Source organism: Apium graveolens, chromosome 5, assembly GCF_009905375.1.
Source record: "Apium graveolens cultivar Ventura chromosome 5, ASM990537v1, whole genome shotgun sequence".
Taxonomy (NCBI): domain Eukaryota; kingdom Viridiplantae; phylum Streptophyta; class Magnoliopsida; order Apiales; family Apiaceae; genus Apium; species Apium graveolens.
In genome coordinates, this window is record NC_133651.1 from 226,977,384 (window position 1) to 226,996,908 (window position 19,525).

Here is a 19,525-nt window from a genome sequence, read left to right on the forward strand (position 1 = left end):
TCCTACTAGCTGTGTAGTGCAACCAAATAATTTACAGCGGTGTTCGACAGAATGAAATCTCATATTTTTCTTAAGATGATGAAATATCTTATTTTAAAATGTAGTAGAAATGGTCTCTTTAAAACGTAAAACCTGAATGACCCATAGTCCCATACATAATGAATTTGTGATATAATTGCTCTCACTTTAGCTTTCATGAGTCATGACACCGTAAACGTTAATCCAGCAAGCAGATGAAAGTATACTACGTGAGGAGGAGCACACATTTTATTACTCTCAAAAGGTAAAATTTTGGCAAGATACAATAGTTTGTCAAGTGATGGTAAGATTGGCTAGAGTCTTCAAGTTCATGGGGTGTATATATTTGTTATCAGCCCACAAGGACTTGGACATGAGTTTGTATGTGTGTTCTGATGGGTGGAAATAGTCCCAAAATAAGTACTCATTTGGGTTGTCACAAATTTTGTAACCTTCCTGCCCACATTGCAACATGCCTCTTAATGTTCCATCCCCGCAACACGCATCTGTTACGTTGGTGATGCCTGCATTTGCAAAATTCACCTTAGAGATCATACTCTTAAAGAATAAAATCTGATAAAAACATGAACATTTGCCGGGGGGGGGGGGGGGAGTAAGAAGAGCTAGAGTGGAAGGGTCCAAAGATTGCCTAAAAGTCTATCCCCTTCCCCTCGCACATTTAAAATATGCAGAAATGAGATTTACCATGGCTACTTGGAGTTGTACGATATAGCTGGAAGATGCTATACACAGAACCGAAAACACCAACTGATCCAGGGTAGTTCTTTGGTATGTTTTTGGCAATATTTTCCACTCCCTTGTTGTAATTTTTGGCCATTCTATTCATTTTCCCAAAGCATCGGTTGACAGGTGCACCAGGGATAAGGGTTCTTGCAGGAACGCAACCAACAGGACCTAACGAAAAAAGGGCAATCCTTCGAGCCCCTAGCTTGTAGATTTGGTCCACAAAGTGTTCAACTTCAGTCAACATGGTTTTGACATAAGCATCTGGGGTGAGTGTTGGAGGATCGAATGGAAGGAAGTAGTTGAAAACATCGTTTGAACCGGATTCAAAGAAGAACAGAGACTTCTCTAGTAGCTTTCTGTCTATGAGCTTTTGATCCATTAGGGTCTGGAATTGCTGTAGCTGGTCTTGAATTGGTGTCACCCCCTTACATATGATCAGTTTAGTTGGTTCAAATTTAAATATAAATAAAGTTTAGTATTAGTAAGAATAAATTGTCGTATGAAAAAAACAAATAAATAATTGAGAGAATGGATATCTTAAATATATGATACAAACAGTGGTAGAACAAAGGAAAGGGGCACCGGCAAGTGGATATTAAGACCAACACTACAAATTACAGAGATTTATACAGGATGTTAGCAGCTGAGTTTTGAAAATGAGAGCCGATCATTAACAAATGAACAATTTTATTTAAGGCTTCTGTTAAATTTTTTCTTCTTTTTCTACAAAAAAATGAAGATAATGCTATAAAATCCCCTGGTTTTAAAACCTGTTTGCATGCCATGCGATGCAATATAACTGTAGATAAGAAATGAGCACTAGCAAAGCGTTAGAAATAAATATAAAATCCTGGAAAGGGTCTTGCTCTAACACCTTGAGGTTTTAGAGTGATTTAATACTTAATACAAAGTTGATAATGTCGCTTACCAGATCACTGTTTGTTGCTCTGTAAAGACCACTGCCAGCACTAGCAAAGTTGATTCCGTTGAAAGGATATTCCTTCCTACTTCCATTTACCACTTCCAGTTGTGCCTCAAGGAATGGCTTTTGAATTCCTATCCCAAGAAATTGAGCTGCATATATATTTTACAGTAAAGAAAATTAAATTTGTAAATGACACAAGTAACATGCATATAAACTTTGCATAAATAACCTCTCTACTCGGGAGAGTAGAGTAAGATCTGCGTACATATATCCTCCCAGACCTCACTTGTAAATTTGGCATGGTTAATACAATTTAATAAAAAAACTTTTATGGATCTGAGTAGCAAATTAACAGACTTACATATGAAGTCTGCAACAGTTCTGCCATTAGTAAATCTCCCAGTAGGATGGTGAAAGTAAGACGAGCCGTATGGCGGAAAATCAGCTTGGGCGCTGCAGTTGTTGTTGTAGTGATTGTTACCTGCATCAAATAGAGAATCTCCGAAAATATAAACAGATTGAACATTATGTGCAAATGCAGGAGTTACTGAAAAGATAACAAGGACAAAAATGACACAAGAAGCCACTCTTCTCTCCATCTTATGTCGTCGTGGTATATCATATCAATCTGATTGCTTATATTTATGTGTGAATAAAATGGTTAACACAAACGAATAAACGTAAGCTATGAAACCACAGACAAAACTTGTAACGGAACACACGAGCAAAGTGCATCGACAGACTTACTTTACAGTTTACAAGCGTCATGATTTGGATAATCACTCACTACAAAGCATACACTCCCAAATATTCAACCTCTTTTTGTCTATATTAAGTAAGTTGTTTCACACTTTATTCTACTGTTTCTATGCTTTTTGTTCATCCTTAATCCTTTACCCATAAAGAACATGTTGTATTTTGTTGAATGATGATGGCATCCTTACATGCGTTCTTGTAGTATTACCTATATCTAAGATGTGACCCAAAGTGTTGTCAATTGGCCAAGTAAATTATTACTTTTTTCGGTGTCACGTAATGGTGAAACTCAAACTAAATTTTAAATGATCAGGCATGCTGAATCTTCGTTTGTTCCTAAATTCCTATTTAGCTTTGATTCTAGAGATACACAAAAAGTTTGGGCCCGAAAAAAAGCCTGATTAGGCTCGCCTCGAGGGCCCAAATAAGCTCTGACATTTTCAGAAAGTCAAGCCCGGCCCGGTCAAAATCAAAACCTGAAAAACGCAGTCCGGTCAAAGCCCGGGTCTTTTAAGGCCCGGTCAAAGCCGCCCGGTCAAAACCCAGCCCGGTGGGCCTTTTGTGCATCTCTATTTGATTCTCACCCGTATCCACAAATTATATATAAATTATGCCTTTGGCTTAAAAGAATGCTATTGGGTTTTCCTAATTCGACACTTGAGCAATACAAATGCATTCTAACAATTCAATAAATAGCAACAGCAAATAACTTACCTTTCCTAAGAATGCTATAACTCAGCATGCAGTCTAACATTTCAGTTAGACTTTTCTAATAAAATATATTTAGTATATATTATGATTCAAAAAGGGGTAAAAATTCGATAGTTGAAACTTATCACACTGACGCACCTAATCACAGGGCAGCTACCTATACTATACTGTAGAGATTTGCCTGAATTCAATAATATTCAACTTTAAAATTTACGGAAATCAATAATTGATCATGATACAAATTTGTAACATTTTATGAGCATGAACTTGGTGCGGCTATTGTCTATAGTAGCCACCCTGGTTTGGAGGAGGGTATGGAGATGGAACAGTATAAGGAGGCCTGGGCATAGATCCCGGTTGCTGACCAGGAGCATTATAGTATGGACCCTGCCACCCGGGGTAAGCAGGTTGTCCATATTCATGAGCTGCCCCTGGCTGTTGCTGGTTTTGTGGAGACGTGTAAGTAGGGCGTGCTGTTGGCAAATGGTAAGGAGGTTGCTGCTGTTGGGAGCCATAAGGGGGTGGCGGCTGATTGTAGCCAGGTGCATTAGGTTGCTGCTGAGGGGGTGAATAGTATGTCTGTGATTGAGGATGAGGCTGTTGCGGAATATTACCAGTGTTAGGCTGCTGAGGCGGTGAATAGTAAGGCTGTGATTGAGGATGAGGCTGTTGGGGAATACTACCGGCATTAGGCTGCTGTGCTGGAGCTCTTTGAGGTTGATTCGACTGTCCAACCGAAGGGTAATTGTAATTGCCTGTATTTTTACCATCCTGAAAACTGAGACCTGCCATTTGTCTTTGAACTTCTTCAATCATTTCACGGCATTGTATGCTTCGGGTCATAACAAAATCACTGCATTGTTGCTTCATATTTGTGATGGCATCCTGTAATAAAGCAACGAAGTTTCAAATTAACGAGGTAAAATAAAGCAGACAAACACACTACTTAGCATCTCATTATCTCATGCACCACCAACATACACCAAGATATTTATGCCCTGTTTGGTTGCAAGTAACAATATTATGTGAGTACAGATTTAAGTTAATAAATTTTATATTTACGTATTCACAATTGAATTCACTATTCCTACCTCCCTTCAATTCATACCGATTTATAATAGAGCTGAATCCTACAAATGTGGGGATGAAAGCCTTATATCTACTTCTGCTCTCGCAAATCTTATTATAAGAAAATTTACACTCATTTCTTCACTCTTCTCACTTGCATACTTTCTTTGACCTAAATTTTGTTCACAAATTTTTCAATTTTTTCCTTCATTCCATACCTTCCAACTAAACAGAGATTAAGGTTTTAACAAAACGTAACCATTACAAAACAAACTGATCATCGGACATAGCAAATACTATTGGAGATAAGGAAACACTAAAGATAATTATAAGAAAATTTCAAATGCATGCTTCCTCCCATACCAAATTATTCTGCTGTGCTCCCACTAATTTTTCATTTGCTATAGTTTCATTTCAACCTTTATTGAGGCATGAGCTAAAGAACATAATTTGATATTATCCTTGCTAAATAAGTACACAGTTTAAAGGGTCTTATTTTCTACCATGTACTAGTAATTCATTAGGGTAACTAAGAAATTAACCTACTAGTCATACCTGAAGAGTAACATAAAACTTCAGTCCTTCATTAATATTCTCTTTAATTTCTTGATATTTTGCAATGGCAGCTTCGATCTGCTTAAAGCACTTCTCACGAGATGCTGCAAAATTATGAATAATAAAATGAGACATTATTAAAAAAATGTGGAGCACTTATATCAGTTGAAGGCTGTATTGAGTAGGAAACTCGGATTGCATGTCCCAGAAAAAAAACAGAAATTTATTAAAATAAATATTACAGTAAGAACTGAAAACTGATAATAACAAACAGGATGGTAAGTATTCAACTCTTTCACATTTCAAATAGAACATGTAATTTTTGTAAATGTAATTTATTTGTGAAGTGTATTATAGGTGTTCCAATTTAAATCAACAGGGTAATACTAAATCCATGAACTCCAAACATTACAAAGTGTATTACAATATAGATCATGGCAAAGATTAGCACACGTTACAATAGGACTAAACCAACACACAAATTTGCCCCAATGCTTACCCCTAACCCTTGTGTCCAAAGAAGCATTTAGAATCTTGGCAGTGGTCAATTCCAATCAGAATCGAAATTTAGTCAGAAATTTTAGTTAGAGAAACAGACTTACCCGGACGGCCTAAAACCTAAGCAATTTTAAACAGAAGAACCATAATATCAGAGCATCTAAGCTAAAAGCCGGCCTACCTTTATAATCTTCTAGGTTGAAGACTGCAGCAAACTCATTGCTTTGAGCCTGCAATGAAAAATTAAATCAAGAGGAAATGAAATATTTTGTTCAATGGCATGAAATTGTCATGTTAGAACAGAAGAGAGATGTACTTCCAGCAGATAATTGTTGCAATATACTTTTAACTAAGAGCAACTCCAACAGCATCTTAGTTCATTCCCCAAATGTAATATAAAATATTGGATCCTAGTAACTTAAGACATCAATAGCTATTCTCATCTCCAACAACATTCCTTATGTAATATTTTATTATTAAAAGTACCATTATTACAAAAAGTGATGAGAAAGAAAACGTTTGTTTCTAACACCTATATAATAAATAAGTTGGAAGAGGAGAAAAGTTAACTAAAGATAAGGAATGTGAAGAAGATCTTAGTGATTTAAGGAATCACTAGGAAATTGTTGGAGTGGTTTTTTCCCCACATTCCTTATATTTCAGTTTAAGACTCTATATAGCTAAGCTACTGGAGTTGCTCTAAGCATTTGCATTCGCTGATTCCTATAAATCCCATTTTTTATAGTTTTGAGTATAATGCAGTTTTATACTAAAATATGATAAAACTATTAAAAAAATTACATTTTCTTATTAGAAAACCTAACGCATCGCTATATTTAACAAACTAAAACTTGATATCAATATCAACTGAAGCCATTGAGACAATCTACTCTCCCTTCTTCCGTTTTCCGATGAATTACTTCAAGAATTTGAATGCAGAAAATACCATGGTTCAAAGTGACACCAAAAAGATAATACATATTGACAGTGTTCTAAAATCATAAAACTATTCATCTCAAGATTCATAAATATAAAAAAAAAACAATGACAGGACAACCGGAAAGCTAATGGACCCTACATCCACGAAAACATGCATTTTGATGTGCAAAGCCGCACACTATAGAAGAGAAACAAATCATGAAAGAGAAAGGGCAAACCTGAATTTGCACCAACAAATTTTCCTGTGCCTCGACATTCTTTGTAATCTCCTGACATATTTGATCATATTTTGATATCTCCTTTCTGAAAAGATCATCATAGGATCCAGTGGATGTCATCAACTTTGGCAGTATATCATCCTGCAGGAACAACCAAATATGTTTACACCGTGTACAATATGCACCAGATATTCCTAAAAAAATAATCAACGCATGAATTATAAATGTGACAGATGTTGTGTACAACTCTGACACCATAAGAGACGCACAGTTTGTAGTGAGCATCAGAAAAGGTAATTGTGCCCACAACAGCTCAGAATTTTAAAGAGTTCCTTTTAGACAAGTATCTGTACATTGATATTGCAGTTATGATACAATTTCTGAATTATACCACACTTGAAGTTATTCAATTATACTTAGTGTACAGTATTATGGTTCTGAATCAGTAAGAGCGACTGAAATGCAAATCTTCCTTGCTATTATTTAATAGATGTGATAAATACAAATACAGATGATAATTATATCCACCTACATTAAGATGATCAATTCAAAGAAAACACCTTTTTCTAAACATTTTTAATTTAATATAGTTAAAACATGAGCATTATTAAATGTAATTACAGATAACATTATTCTAAACAGCTTTGATCAGAATGCTCTGCCTATTCTTATTTTGAGTATCAAATCTGGACCTATTATGATCTTTGCTCCCAAATATATGTTATCATCTAGTAGAATATAGTAGAATATAAAAATCATGCAACGAATATTCATGACACTATCATCTCAGAGTGACTACATTACTTCTATAATTTTATACACAAGCTAAAGACACCTCATGCCTTATTAATCAAAAAAACCTGCTCGGTCAGAGTTAATGCAATATATCACTCATCAATACAGAGTTAATGCAATATATCACTCATCAATTTTCCTTCAAATTAAATAGGTATACAACACTTGGTTCACATGTATAAACTTTAGCGACAATAAGTACAATACATGACACGGACACAATACAGACTCCAAGAAGCTTAAACTTGCAATTTGGAAGATACATGACACCCTAACTTATGCCGAAACAATAAGAAGCTACATGGATTTTCTAGTACACACCTTTCGCTTCATTTCTTTGAGCATGTCTTCAAGGCCTGCCCTTTGAGCGCCCAGAGTCTCCAATTGCCTCTGAAAGTAAATCAAATCACAGAATATTAACAAGCTTAGGTTACAGATGCGCACTTCTCCGTCATAGATGTAACACCCCCTTCTTAAAATAGAAGGGAAATATTACTTAAAATCCAAAACCTGCAAACAGAGCACTAATATATTTCTAACAATAATTAAACAGTCTAAAATCTCAAAAAAAAATAATATTAAATCTTCAAAATATCTAAACCAAAAATATAAATGCTGAAATCTCTAATAAGAAATTAAGTCTAAATAATGATAGAAGTCTGAAATCCTAAAAACGAAATAAAGGGTAGCTCTCCATCACACAGCCCCAAAAGTCCCCCTAAGTACCTGCCAGAAGAAGAATACGGCATGAGCCAAATGCCCAGTACGGATTGGAATAAATTTATAAAACATAAAACAAGATGAACATTTGACAGTTTAATATAAAACAGCAAGTTTAAATAAAACAGGCTGAAACAACGAGGGCTAAGATATTTCATACCGAGAGCAAAACAAATAACAAATACACACATCATAGGGTACCTAATGTGTGCAACAAACCAGTTAACGAGTACGGCATATACAACGTCACTGTCGAATCAAATCACAAATCAAACTCTGGGTGCACCCACGTATCCTGAAACAAATATCACAATGGCCAAAGCTCTCCTCCTGAGCTATCAAAAGGATACGCCATGACCAATCACACTGCCATGGAAGTGTCATGCCAATGGTGCCGCAATGACATGGCTGTAGTACCCCTACAGCTGGTTAACTCGGTATACCCTATTTCACTCTAAGGGTTCAAATAAAATAATTTTCACAATTTTAAGAATCACTTGCAGCAGATATTTCAAATATTCTAAACAGATATTTAACAAACATAATTTTAAAGCTCGCAAGATTAAATATTTAAAACTTCCAGAACAGATTTAAAATAATTTTCAGAGATCAAACGAATAAGAACGGAATGAATAAAAATATGAAGGGAAAGAATCAGATATATTTAATAATAAAAGGAGTAGCACTGAAAGAAAGGGGACGAAATCCGTACATCATCTGATGGACCATTAAATCGGATTGTTGAAATACGATTGAAAGTGAACAACTTATACTAATTCGAATTTTAACAGCAGATAAGTTAAGGATTTGAAATAATGGTCAACTGGAGAAATAAAGTAGATTTAACAAGGATTCCAAAATGATAAGATTCATCAAAAACGCACTGATAACGAATTAGTTATGAATTTTTGAAGTTCAGGTATCACAGCAGAAATTATTCAGGAATAGATTACAAAGAAGGCAAATTTAGACAATAAAGACAATCTGATCTCACTTCGACTATAACTAGACAATGAAAGAGAATTCTCAGAGGTTTCATAATTTATAAAGATCATAATTTTATGACGAATAATGAAGAAGATATGAATTTTTGAACATGAAACAACTATGCTGATAAGTATAAACAGACCAGAATATTTGTAAGGCAATTTAGGCAATTTAAAAGATTTAAATATATAATGGGTATACCATATAATGAAAGAGAATTTCATAAGCTTTCCAGATTGATATCATGAGTAATTTTCCGACATAAGATCGATTTATAACGAATTTTAGAAGGTATGAAAAACTGTTCACGTCATAAATCTGAAGGGTCACAAAGAATGGATATTTGCACATAGTTAGAGGCTGATTCCACAAAATATGTAAACATGGAAGTTGTAGGTATCGAAACAAGCTTTCCAGAAAATCAAGAATCAATGAATTCCGTGTACAAACGAATAAGTTATGGATTTTACAACAGATACGAGATGCTGATTTTATCACATACGAATTTCAGCACAAACAAATAAGAAGATGAACATGATATGATTATGAAGAAGAAAAGATCGATTCTCGTACCTTGATCAATCGAATAACACAAGAATAAACTTCTAAGATCTTCTTGTCTTCTCAAACCCTAGCCTCTAAGAGCGGCTCCAATTAAAAAGACATAGAATAGGACATAACTTGTATATATATATATTTATAGGCCCACACGCCCACAATTAATAGAATCCTATCCCTAATCTAATTAATAATATAATTACTAATTCTATTCCAAATCAAATTGTATTAAAAATTACTATTATTACTAATTCTAATCTATTTCTAACTAATACAAATATTAAATAGATAATAATTAAAATAAAAATACGGATATTACATATATACCCCCTTAAAAAGGATTCCGTCCCCGGAATCGAACGAAACTAAAACTCGTACCTGAATCGAACAAATGCGGATATTTCTCACGAATAGATTCTTCTAATTCCCAAGTAGCCTCTCTTTCCGAATGATTTTTCCACAAAACTTTCACAAACGGAATGGTGTTCTTCCTCAAAACTCGCTCCTCTCGAGCTAAGATAGCCTCAGCTTCCTCCTCACAAGAAAGATCCTCTTTAATCTTATGTAATGGATACTGAACTACATGTAATGGATGATATTTGTAGCCCCTCAAAACCGACACATGAAACACATTATGCACATGAGATAGTTGTGGTGGCAACGCAACTCTATAAGATACTTCCCCTATTTTCGCCATAACGTCAAAAGGGCCAACATATCTCGGACTAAGCTTTCCCTTCATACCAAAACGCTTCACACCCTTACAAGGCGACACCTTTAAGAACACATGATCACCTGGCTCAAATCCCCCAAACTTCCTATGTTGGTCCGCGTAACTCTTTTGACGAGATCGAGCTTCCTTCAGACTTTCTTTAACTTTCTCTACCTTCTCATTAGTAATTCTAACTAACTCCGGCCCTTCGATGACTCTCTCACCAACCTCATCCCAACAAGATGGTGCCCTACACCTCCTACCATACAAAGCCTCAAATGGTGGCATACCAATACTCGCGGGCCAACTATTATTGTACGCAAACTCAACAAGATACAAATATTTATCCCAATCACCTGTCCACTCTAACGCGCAAGCCCTCAACATATCCTCCAATGTCTGAATCGTCCTCTCTGACTGTCCATCGGTCTGCGGATGATAAGCTGTACTGAAATTAAGCCTCGTACCCCAAGCTTGCTGGAATCCCTTCCAAAAACGCGATGTAAATCTCGTATCCCTGTCAGAAACTATCGACACCGGCACACCATGAAGTCTAACAATATCTCGCTGCAAAATCTCTGCCAACTCATGAACAGGAGTAGTCTCTTTAATAGGCAAGAAGTGAGCGGACTTAGTGAGTCTATCAACCACCACCCATATAACATCATTCTTCTTGAAAGTCCTCGGCAAATGAGTTACAAAATCCATAGTAATGTTTTCCCACTTCCAAACTGGTATATCTAGCTGTTGCAACAATCCACTAGGCCTCTGATGGTCTATCTTCACTTGTTGACATGTAAGACATTTTCCCACAAATTCTGCTATATCTCCCTTCATTCCACTCCACCAAAAGTGCTTCTTCAAATCCCTATACATCTTGGTGGAACCTGGATGAATAAAAAATGAAGAACTATGAGCCTCCTTCAAAATTTCCTCACGAATCGTCGGGTCTGCGGGCACGCACAATTTACTACCCAACCACATCACACCCTCATCATCGAAATGAAATTGTGTTTGTTTTCCACCTGCCACCTCGGATCTAATAGCTTCCAAACCTGTATCACTCTTCTGAGCTTCCTTAACCCTTGAAACAAGATTCGGTTCCACTTTCAAATTTGCAATACTACCACTTGATCCTCTAACATACAACTCAACACCCAAGCGCTCCAAATCTGAAATAAGGTGCGGCTGAGTAATGAGAGATGCAACACTCCCCAAGTTCTTCCTACTAAGAGCGTCTGCCACTACATTCGCCTTCCCCGGATGGTACTGAATATTTGCATCATAATCCTTAAGAAGTTCAAGCCACCTCCGCTGCCTCATGTTAAGCTCCTTCTGAGTAAAGATGTATTTGAGACTCTTGTGATCAGTAAAGATGTCACAAGTCTCTCCATAAAGATAGTGTCTCCAGATCTTCAAAGCAAAGACCACTGCTGCTAACTCCAAGTCATGGGTAGGATAATTCACCTCATATGGTTTAAGCTGCCTAGAAGCGTAAGAAATCACTTTCCCATGTTGCATAAGAACACACCCCAATCCTCTCTTAGAAGCATCACTATACACCTGAAAACCTCCACTCCCTGATGGCAACACAAGTATTGGAGCTGACACCAACCTCTTCTTTAACTCTTGAAAGCTCTTCTCACGATCATCATTCCACTCGAACTTAATTCCCTTCCTCATTAGCTGAGTCAATGGTAAAGCTATGGAAGAGAAACCTTCCACAAAACGCCTATAGTAGCCTGCCAAACCCAAGAAACTCCTCACCTCCGTCACATTGCTAGGTCTGGGCCAATTAGTAATAGCCTCGACTTTCGCAGGATCCAACTCAATACCCCTACCAGATACAACATGCCCCAAGAATGCCACTTCCTCCAACCAGAATTCACACTTGGAAAATTTCGCAAACAACTTCCTCTTCCTCAAAATTTCAAGTACAGTACGTAAATGCTCCTCATGCTCCTCTCTGCTCCTAGAGTATATCAAGATATCATCGATGAAGACCACCACGAATTTATCCAGATAATCATGAAAGACCCGATTCATCAAATCCATAAATACCGCTGGTGCATTCGTCAACCCAAAGGACATCACGAGAAACTCATAATGACCATAACGAGTGCGAAATGCAGTCTTCGAAACGTCTTCCTCCCTAACTCGTAACTGATGGTAACCAGATCTCAAATCTATCTTCGAAAAGTACTTCGCCCCTTATAACTGATCAAACAAGTCATCAATGCGTGGCAAAGGATACCTGTTTCTAACAGTCACCTTATTCAACTCCCTATAGTCAATGCACAATCTCATAGAACCATCCTTCTTCTTCACAAACAACACAGGAGCGCCCCATGGAGACACACTTGGTCTGATAAATCCCCTATTCAACAACTCCTGCAACTGCTCCTTCAATTCTTGCAAAGCAAAATGAAACGATAAAGAGCATAATGAAACGAAATTAAATGGAACACCCATCCTATCATCTACCCAAACTCACAGGTCAACCTAAGTAGGTTTTCTACAAGAAAGAACCTAAGCTCTGATGCCATCTCTGTAACACCCCCTTCTTAAAATAGAAGGGAAATATTACTTAAAATCCAAAACCTGCAAACAGAGCACTAATATATTTCTAACAATAATTAAACAGTCTAAAATCTCAAAAAAAAATAATATTAAATCTTCAAAATATCTAAACCAAAAATATAAATGCTGAAATCTCTAATAAGAAATTAAGTCTAAATAATGATAGAAGTCTGAAATCCTAAAAACGAAATAAAGGGTAGCTCTCCATCACACAGCCCCAAAAGTCCCCCTAAGTACCTGCCAGAAGAAGAATACGGCATGAGCCAAATGCCCAGTACGGATTGGAATAAATTTATAAAACATAAAACAAGATGAACATTTGACAGTTTAATATAAAACAGCAAGTTTAAATAAAACAGGCTGAAACAACGAGGGCTAAGATATTTCATACCGAGAGCAAAACAAATAACAAATACACACATCATAGGGTACCTAATGTGTGCAACAAACCAGTTAACGAGTACGGCATATACAACGTCACTGTCGAATCAAATCACAAATCAAACTCTGGGTGCACCCACGTATCCTGAAACAAATATCACAATGGCCAAAGCTCTCCTCCTGAGCTATCAAAAGGATACGCCATGACCAATCACACTGCCATGGAAGTGTCATGCCAATGGTGCCGCAATGACATGGCTGTAGTACCCCTACAGCTGGTTAACTCGGTATACCCTATTTCACTCTAAGGGTTCAAATAAAATAATTTTCACAATTTTAAGAATCACTTGCAGCAGATATTTCAAATATTCTAAACAGATATTTAACAAACATAATTTTAAAGCTCGCAAGATTAAATATTTAAAACTTCCAGAACAGATTTAAAATAATTTTCAGAGATCAAACGAATAAGAACGGAATGAATAAAAATATGAAGGGAAAGAATCAGATATATTTAATAATAAAAGGAGTAGCACTGAAAGAAAGGGGACGAAATCCGTACATCATCTGATGGACCATTAAATCGGATTGTTGAAATACGATTGAAAGTGAACAACTTATACTAATTCGAATTTTAACAGCAGATAAGTTAAGGATTTGAAATAATGGTCAACTGGAGAAATAAAGTAGATTTAACAAGGATTCCAAAATGATAAGATTCATCAAAAACGCACTGATAACGAATTAGTTATGAATTTTTGAAGTTCAGGTATCACAGCAGAAATTATTCAGGAATAGATTACAAAGAAGGCAAATTTAGACAATAAAGACAATCTGATCTCACTTCGACTATAACTAGACAATGAAAGAGAATTCTCAGAGGTTTCATAATTTATAAAGATCATAATTTTATGACGAATAATGAAGAAGATATGAATTTTTGAACATGAAACAACTATGCTGATAAGTATAAACAGACCAGAATATTTGTAAGGCAATTTAGGCAATTTAAAAGATTTAAATATATAATGGGTATACCATATAATGAAAGAGAATTTCATAAGCTTTCCAGATTGATATCATGAGTAATTTTCCGACATAAGATCGATTTATAACGAATTTTAGAAGGTATGAAAAACTGTTCACGTCATAAATCTGAAGGGTCACAAAGAATGGATATTTGCACATAGTTAGAGGCTGATTCCACAAAATATGTAAACATGGAAGTTGTAGGTATCGAAACAAGCTTTCCAGAAAATCAAGAATCAATGAATTCCGTGTACAAACGAATAAGTTATGGATTTTACAACAGATACGAGATGCTGATTTTATCACATACGAATTTCAGCACAAACAAATAAGAAGATGAACATGATATGATTATGAAGAAGAAAAGATCGATTCTCGTACCTTGATCAATCGAATAACACAAGAATAAACTTCTAAGATCTTCTTGTCTTCTCAAACCCTAGCCTCTAAGAGCGGCTCCAATTAAAAAGACATAGAATAGGACATAACTTGTATATATATATATTTATAGGCCCACACGCCCACAATTAATAGAATCCTATCCCTAATCTAATTAATAATATAATTACTAATTCTATTCCAAATCAAATTGTATTAAAAATTACTATTATTACTAATTCTAATCTATTTCTAACTAATACAAATATTAAATAGATAATAATTAAAATAAAAATACGGATATTACAATAGACTTGGTAGCAATACAATAATATTCCATCAATATTTGGTGGAAACAATTTTGTTCATATCCATATCTATACATAGGGGATCGTATAATATATACGTCCAAAAAAATATCTTATAAATACGTCCAAAATTAATTACTTCTTTTGAACACACAAAGAAAAATTGACAATTCCAACCATATGCATGAACAACTTGTAATTGAAACAAATGATATGAACTACGTATTTCAATGATCCCTTATAACAGTGCACATTAAGACAAAAGACAATAAATATAGGCCACTGCGCTTTATACTCATTCTAATCCAATCAAAAATTTAATAAATATGATATCAACATGTCAAATATAAAACTACCACAAATGCTAAAAGCTATTTCCATTGATTTTCCTACCAATGACTAGGCTTTGTAAAATAAAAACAAATACTACATTAAATTTTCACTCTCACCTACAACTTCATGAATAAGGCTTACATTCTGTAATTATATTACACGGAATTTAGCAGCGTAGAACTCATATATTTACCTGCAAAACTATATTATAGAATAAATTCATTTATTTCTCAACAAAATAAAATTATTGCTTCGACAATATGAGATTATACTCTCTTCTGTGGCTAAGATGAAGGATTGAAGTGCATAGATATACTTTAAGTATTCTAGAACTTAACATTTACATTAAAAGTACAGTAAATTACCAAGCTCTGTTTTAAAGCCCCCAGTATTGCATCTTCATTAGCATCTAAAGACATGATCGGCCTCCCTAAGGTCGGAAGAACAGATTCTATCTGAAACAATAGCAAAATCAAATTGTTTAGAAATTACAAGCGTAAACAGGGAAACAATTTAATTGAATCAAACTATACTAAAACAACGGATTTCGTTGGTAGTTTCATATATAGGTCATGGCATATTATCAATATGATAGCTTAAGATCTTAATACGATTCTGAGTAACTGGTTCAGATTGCTCGGCATTATATGAGTAGTACAGGTCAAACATAAGAAATGCAATTCAGTCAGGAATTACTTGATTGATGTCCTGATTATACATTTCATAAAATCTTCCTCAACATAGTCGTCCTTGGTCTTTAACTTAGTGATAAAGTGTTATTAATTTATTATACAATTACACATACGATTGATAGAAATCTTTTATGCAAGGTACAATACAGGAACATACTGGATGTCGATCAAGAATTGACATGAGAGATGAATGTTCTCTCACTGACCGCTCAATACGGGTATCACTCTCTGCAGCTTGCTTTAGATTTGCTGCAAACCTGTTCAACCTATCCTGCAAATTTTTGGTTAATGTGCTCGATTGCGGTCTGGTCCATCGGGTGCCAAATTGGCTTCTAAACTGTGCATCTTCAGTTGCTTCTTTCTGCAAAAGCTCTTCTGTTTGAACTAGCAATTCTTGGTTTACCCTTCTCAGATCTCTAAGTTGCTGGAGCTCAGCTTCCAAACCAGCCGGGCCCCCACAAATTTGAACTGCATCCACATCTTCTTTGAGAGTAGTTGGCAAAGCAGAATGCCCTTCTAATGCCAGAATTGACTCAGGTAAGTCCATTTCCTTAAGTCTGACACGGGTTAGCTCACTCCCCTGCTGTAAAATTTCAGCTTGTGTTCTGATGACATCATCAACCATTTCGGTATACCGAGAGAGAGCTTTTGCACTGCTGTCAGGAACAAGACTAGCAAACATCTTTTCCTTGCTTGCATCAAATACCTCAGTCATTGGCATAGACTTGACCATTTGAAATGCAGGTAGTGGTTGTAAAGAACTAGCTGGTGGAACCCTCATAAGGTAAACTCTGTCATTCTCCTTCACAGCCCTTTCAAGATTGCGATTTAAATTACCTTCTAAAATATTATAGGCATCTAATAGCTGCTGAGCGGCCCCCTTTGGAGATGATTTTCTTGCCTCAGACAAAGCATTGATCCCACTTTTCAATCGTGCAATTTCCTCACCGATCTCTTCTTTGTCGTGAAGCTCTAAACCATATCTATAGCAAGCCTCGGCATAAAACAAAGCTGCCTTTAACTGGACATGTGAATGCCAAGCTTTCTCAAAATGCTGATTAAGAGGTGCAACTTTTAATGCAGCCAATGCTTCTTCATAGAAGATACCAACCTATGATTACATTAATTTGAATAAGTATACATTGTTATGATGCAGCATACTAAAGTATACAGTGTTCAAGCCACTCGTTATGATCATGCAATATAATATTTTGATGTCTTCCTATACTAGACATTAATCCAAGATGTAAACCATATATCTCGAACGGGTGGTAAATAATAAATTATGCCAATAGTTGGGCATAGTACCATCGAAAAACAAAGCAAGAAGCTATCATGTATGAAGTCAGTGCATTACACAATATGATCACAAAATAAGAAATATGTGGCCAATAAAACAAGTTATAAGTAGTTACTTCCCTTCTAATTAAACCAACAAAAAGTTACATACCAACTTACCGCCAAATTCTAGTTCTCCCCATTACAAAAGTTACACATTGTGTACTAAATTCACATTCAAATATAGGGAAGCCATTCTAAACTATAAGTTGATTAATACAATCAAAACTAAGAAAGATATACAATATCGTTATATGCAATACAGTGAAGCAAAGTCAATAACAACAATATCACTTAATGAATATAGCAACTGACCTGTCTCGAAATCTTAGCACAAACAGTAGCACTACTCCCTTTCGCAATTGTATTCTCAAACACACATTCCTGAGCTTGCGCGAGCATAAGCCTCTCCAACATTCCCACACACTCCACTGACACATCAACCGTATTCGAACTCCCCATACACGCCTTCATCGCCACATTATCCCTCAAAAACGCGAAAACCCCAGCCGCCTTCATAAACGAATGCGAAGCATTCTTCCTCCCCTCAACTTGGCCCCTATCAAACCCTAACCCTAACTGACTATGCACAGCTCCCAAATTAAACAACACAGCGGCCTTCTCCAAATGTATATTCTGCTGCGACGCTTTCAATTTGTTCTTAAACGCGTCGTGCCATACGAAAGTGAGTGTGTTGATGTGATCACTTTCCGGTGATATAGGAAAGCGTGATTCAATAGCGGTGAGGGCACGGAAGTAATTAATGAGGAGATCTCGGCGAGATGTGAGAGAGTCGGAGGGAGAGGCGCGTTCGATGTCGGTGCGGTATTGTTTTAGGGTTTGGAGATCGTCTTCGAGATTTTGAGCTTCGCGTTCGGAGTAATTGTAGACTATGTAGTTGCGGAGTGGACGGTAGAGATCGATTGATGTTGTTTTCTTCTCGTAGATTGCGAGCATGATTTGTGTTGCTGGTGATGATGACGACGACGGAGTTGCCATCGAGAGAGGGAGAGTAAATGAAGATCGGAGAGATGAAGAAGAGAGATGATTTTGATTAAAGAGTCAAATTGATCTTTAATTTTTGGACTTGTTCTATCTTGTAATATCCTACCGATATTTTATTATTTTCATTTCCTTAGCTGGAAAGAAAGAAGGGGTGGGTTTTTGTTTAATGACAATATTGCCCCTGGTAAGTGGTGGAGGCATCAATTGTAGGCGACTGTAAATTTGTAAAAACTCTCTAAAACACCATAGACATGACAGAAGGAGTGTTGTTTCTGTGAAATTCCTCTGTTGACAATAATGAGGGAGTGGAGAAACAAACGAGGTAAGCACCAGCATGGTAGTTGCAGCATTGTCCTCATAACGGTCTGGATGTTCTTGCAACCATTGTTTTATATTTTAGGATAGTCATACATTATGCATATATTTTTACCTTTTCAAATTACGTTTAGTTGGACAAGGTTCTTGATAAATTACGATGGATGGACTTCTTTCATCATCTCTCTTGATACATTATCAGGCACCGGCCGTTTACTAGGTGAGATGGTTGTACTGTCAAATTTTTTGCCAAGCTAATACGCAATTAGGAGAACTTAAAGTGCTCCAAAATTCGTGATCTCTAGTTCTCTACCTATCTGCAAATCACTACATTCTCCATATGATTAAAGAGATCTTCATAAGGCAACCTGATCGATCAGTGAATTCTGACTATCACAGACCCTCACCTTACGCTTTCCATCTCTGCGTGACAATTGATCCTCTTTATGACACCACACAACTCGGCTTATCCGTCCAGCTTCAAATTTTTCTATAACAAACCGGGAAGTTAGGCAAAGTCCATGCGACCTCCAAACCCTCCACCATGCCTTGGCGCTCAGCTGATGAACACTTATGCCAATACAACTTGGTAAAGGCATTTACCCAATTATCTGCAGTCTCTAACATGATAACCTACACCCCCTTGTCTTCTGAAGGCATGTTACACAGTCAACGTTGATCTGTTGATCTGCAACGTTTCTTAATCTGCTCTATTCCAGTCAAGCTGCAGGGGTTCTTGCAGTAGCCTTTCAATCATTTTAGTGAGGAAAATCTGATGTACCTGTACATGCTTCTTCCCTGGAATACAGGCTACTGCATAAAATGCATCTCTTTTTTCCTTCTTTTTGTTTTTAAACACTGATTCAAACAAACACTATGAAAACTATGTGAGAGAAGTGATAAACTTTGTAAAAGAGAGAGCTAGGAATTATTAAGATATAAACATTTCACATTCATCA

At 36.2% G+C, this 19,525-nt stretch overlaps 2 protein-coding genes across 2 annotated transcripts; both read right to left on the reverse strand.

Moving 5' to 3' along the window:
• Positions 1 to 242: 242 nt before the first annotated feature.
• On the reverse strand, positions 243 to 2,450 carry LOC141724905 (GDSL esterase/lipase 6). Its single transcript, XM_074527202.1, has 4 exons — positions 2,052 to 2,450; positions 1,694 to 1,839; positions 724 to 1,189; positions 243 to 542 (listed from the first exon to the last, which is right to left on the reverse strand). Exons 1-4 carry the CDS (start codon positions 2,287 to 2,289, stop codon positions 313 to 315), a joined length of 1,080 nt encoding a protein of 359 aa, XP_074383303.1. The 5' UTR covers positions 2,290 to 2,450; the 3' UTR covers positions 243 to 312.
• Positions 2,451 to 3,211: 761 nt separating this feature from the next.
• LOC141724904 (vacuolar-sorting protein BRO1) lies at positions 3,212 to 18,355 on the reverse strand. The gene is made up of 8 exons (XM_074527201.1): positions 17,562 to 18,355; positions 16,066 to 17,019; positions 15,582 to 15,671; positions 7,552 to 7,620; positions 6,436 to 6,576; positions 5,460 to 5,508; positions 4,781 to 4,884; positions 3,212 to 4,042 (listed from the first exon to the last, which is right to left on the reverse strand). The coding sequence occupies exons 1-8, from the start codon at positions 18,243 to 18,245 to the stop codon at positions 3,434 to 3,436; spliced, it is 2,700 nt and encodes an 899-aa protein (XP_074383302.1). The 5' UTR covers positions 18,246 to 18,355; the 3' UTR covers positions 3,212 to 3,433.
• Positions 18,356 to 19,525: the final 1,170 nt, after the last annotated feature.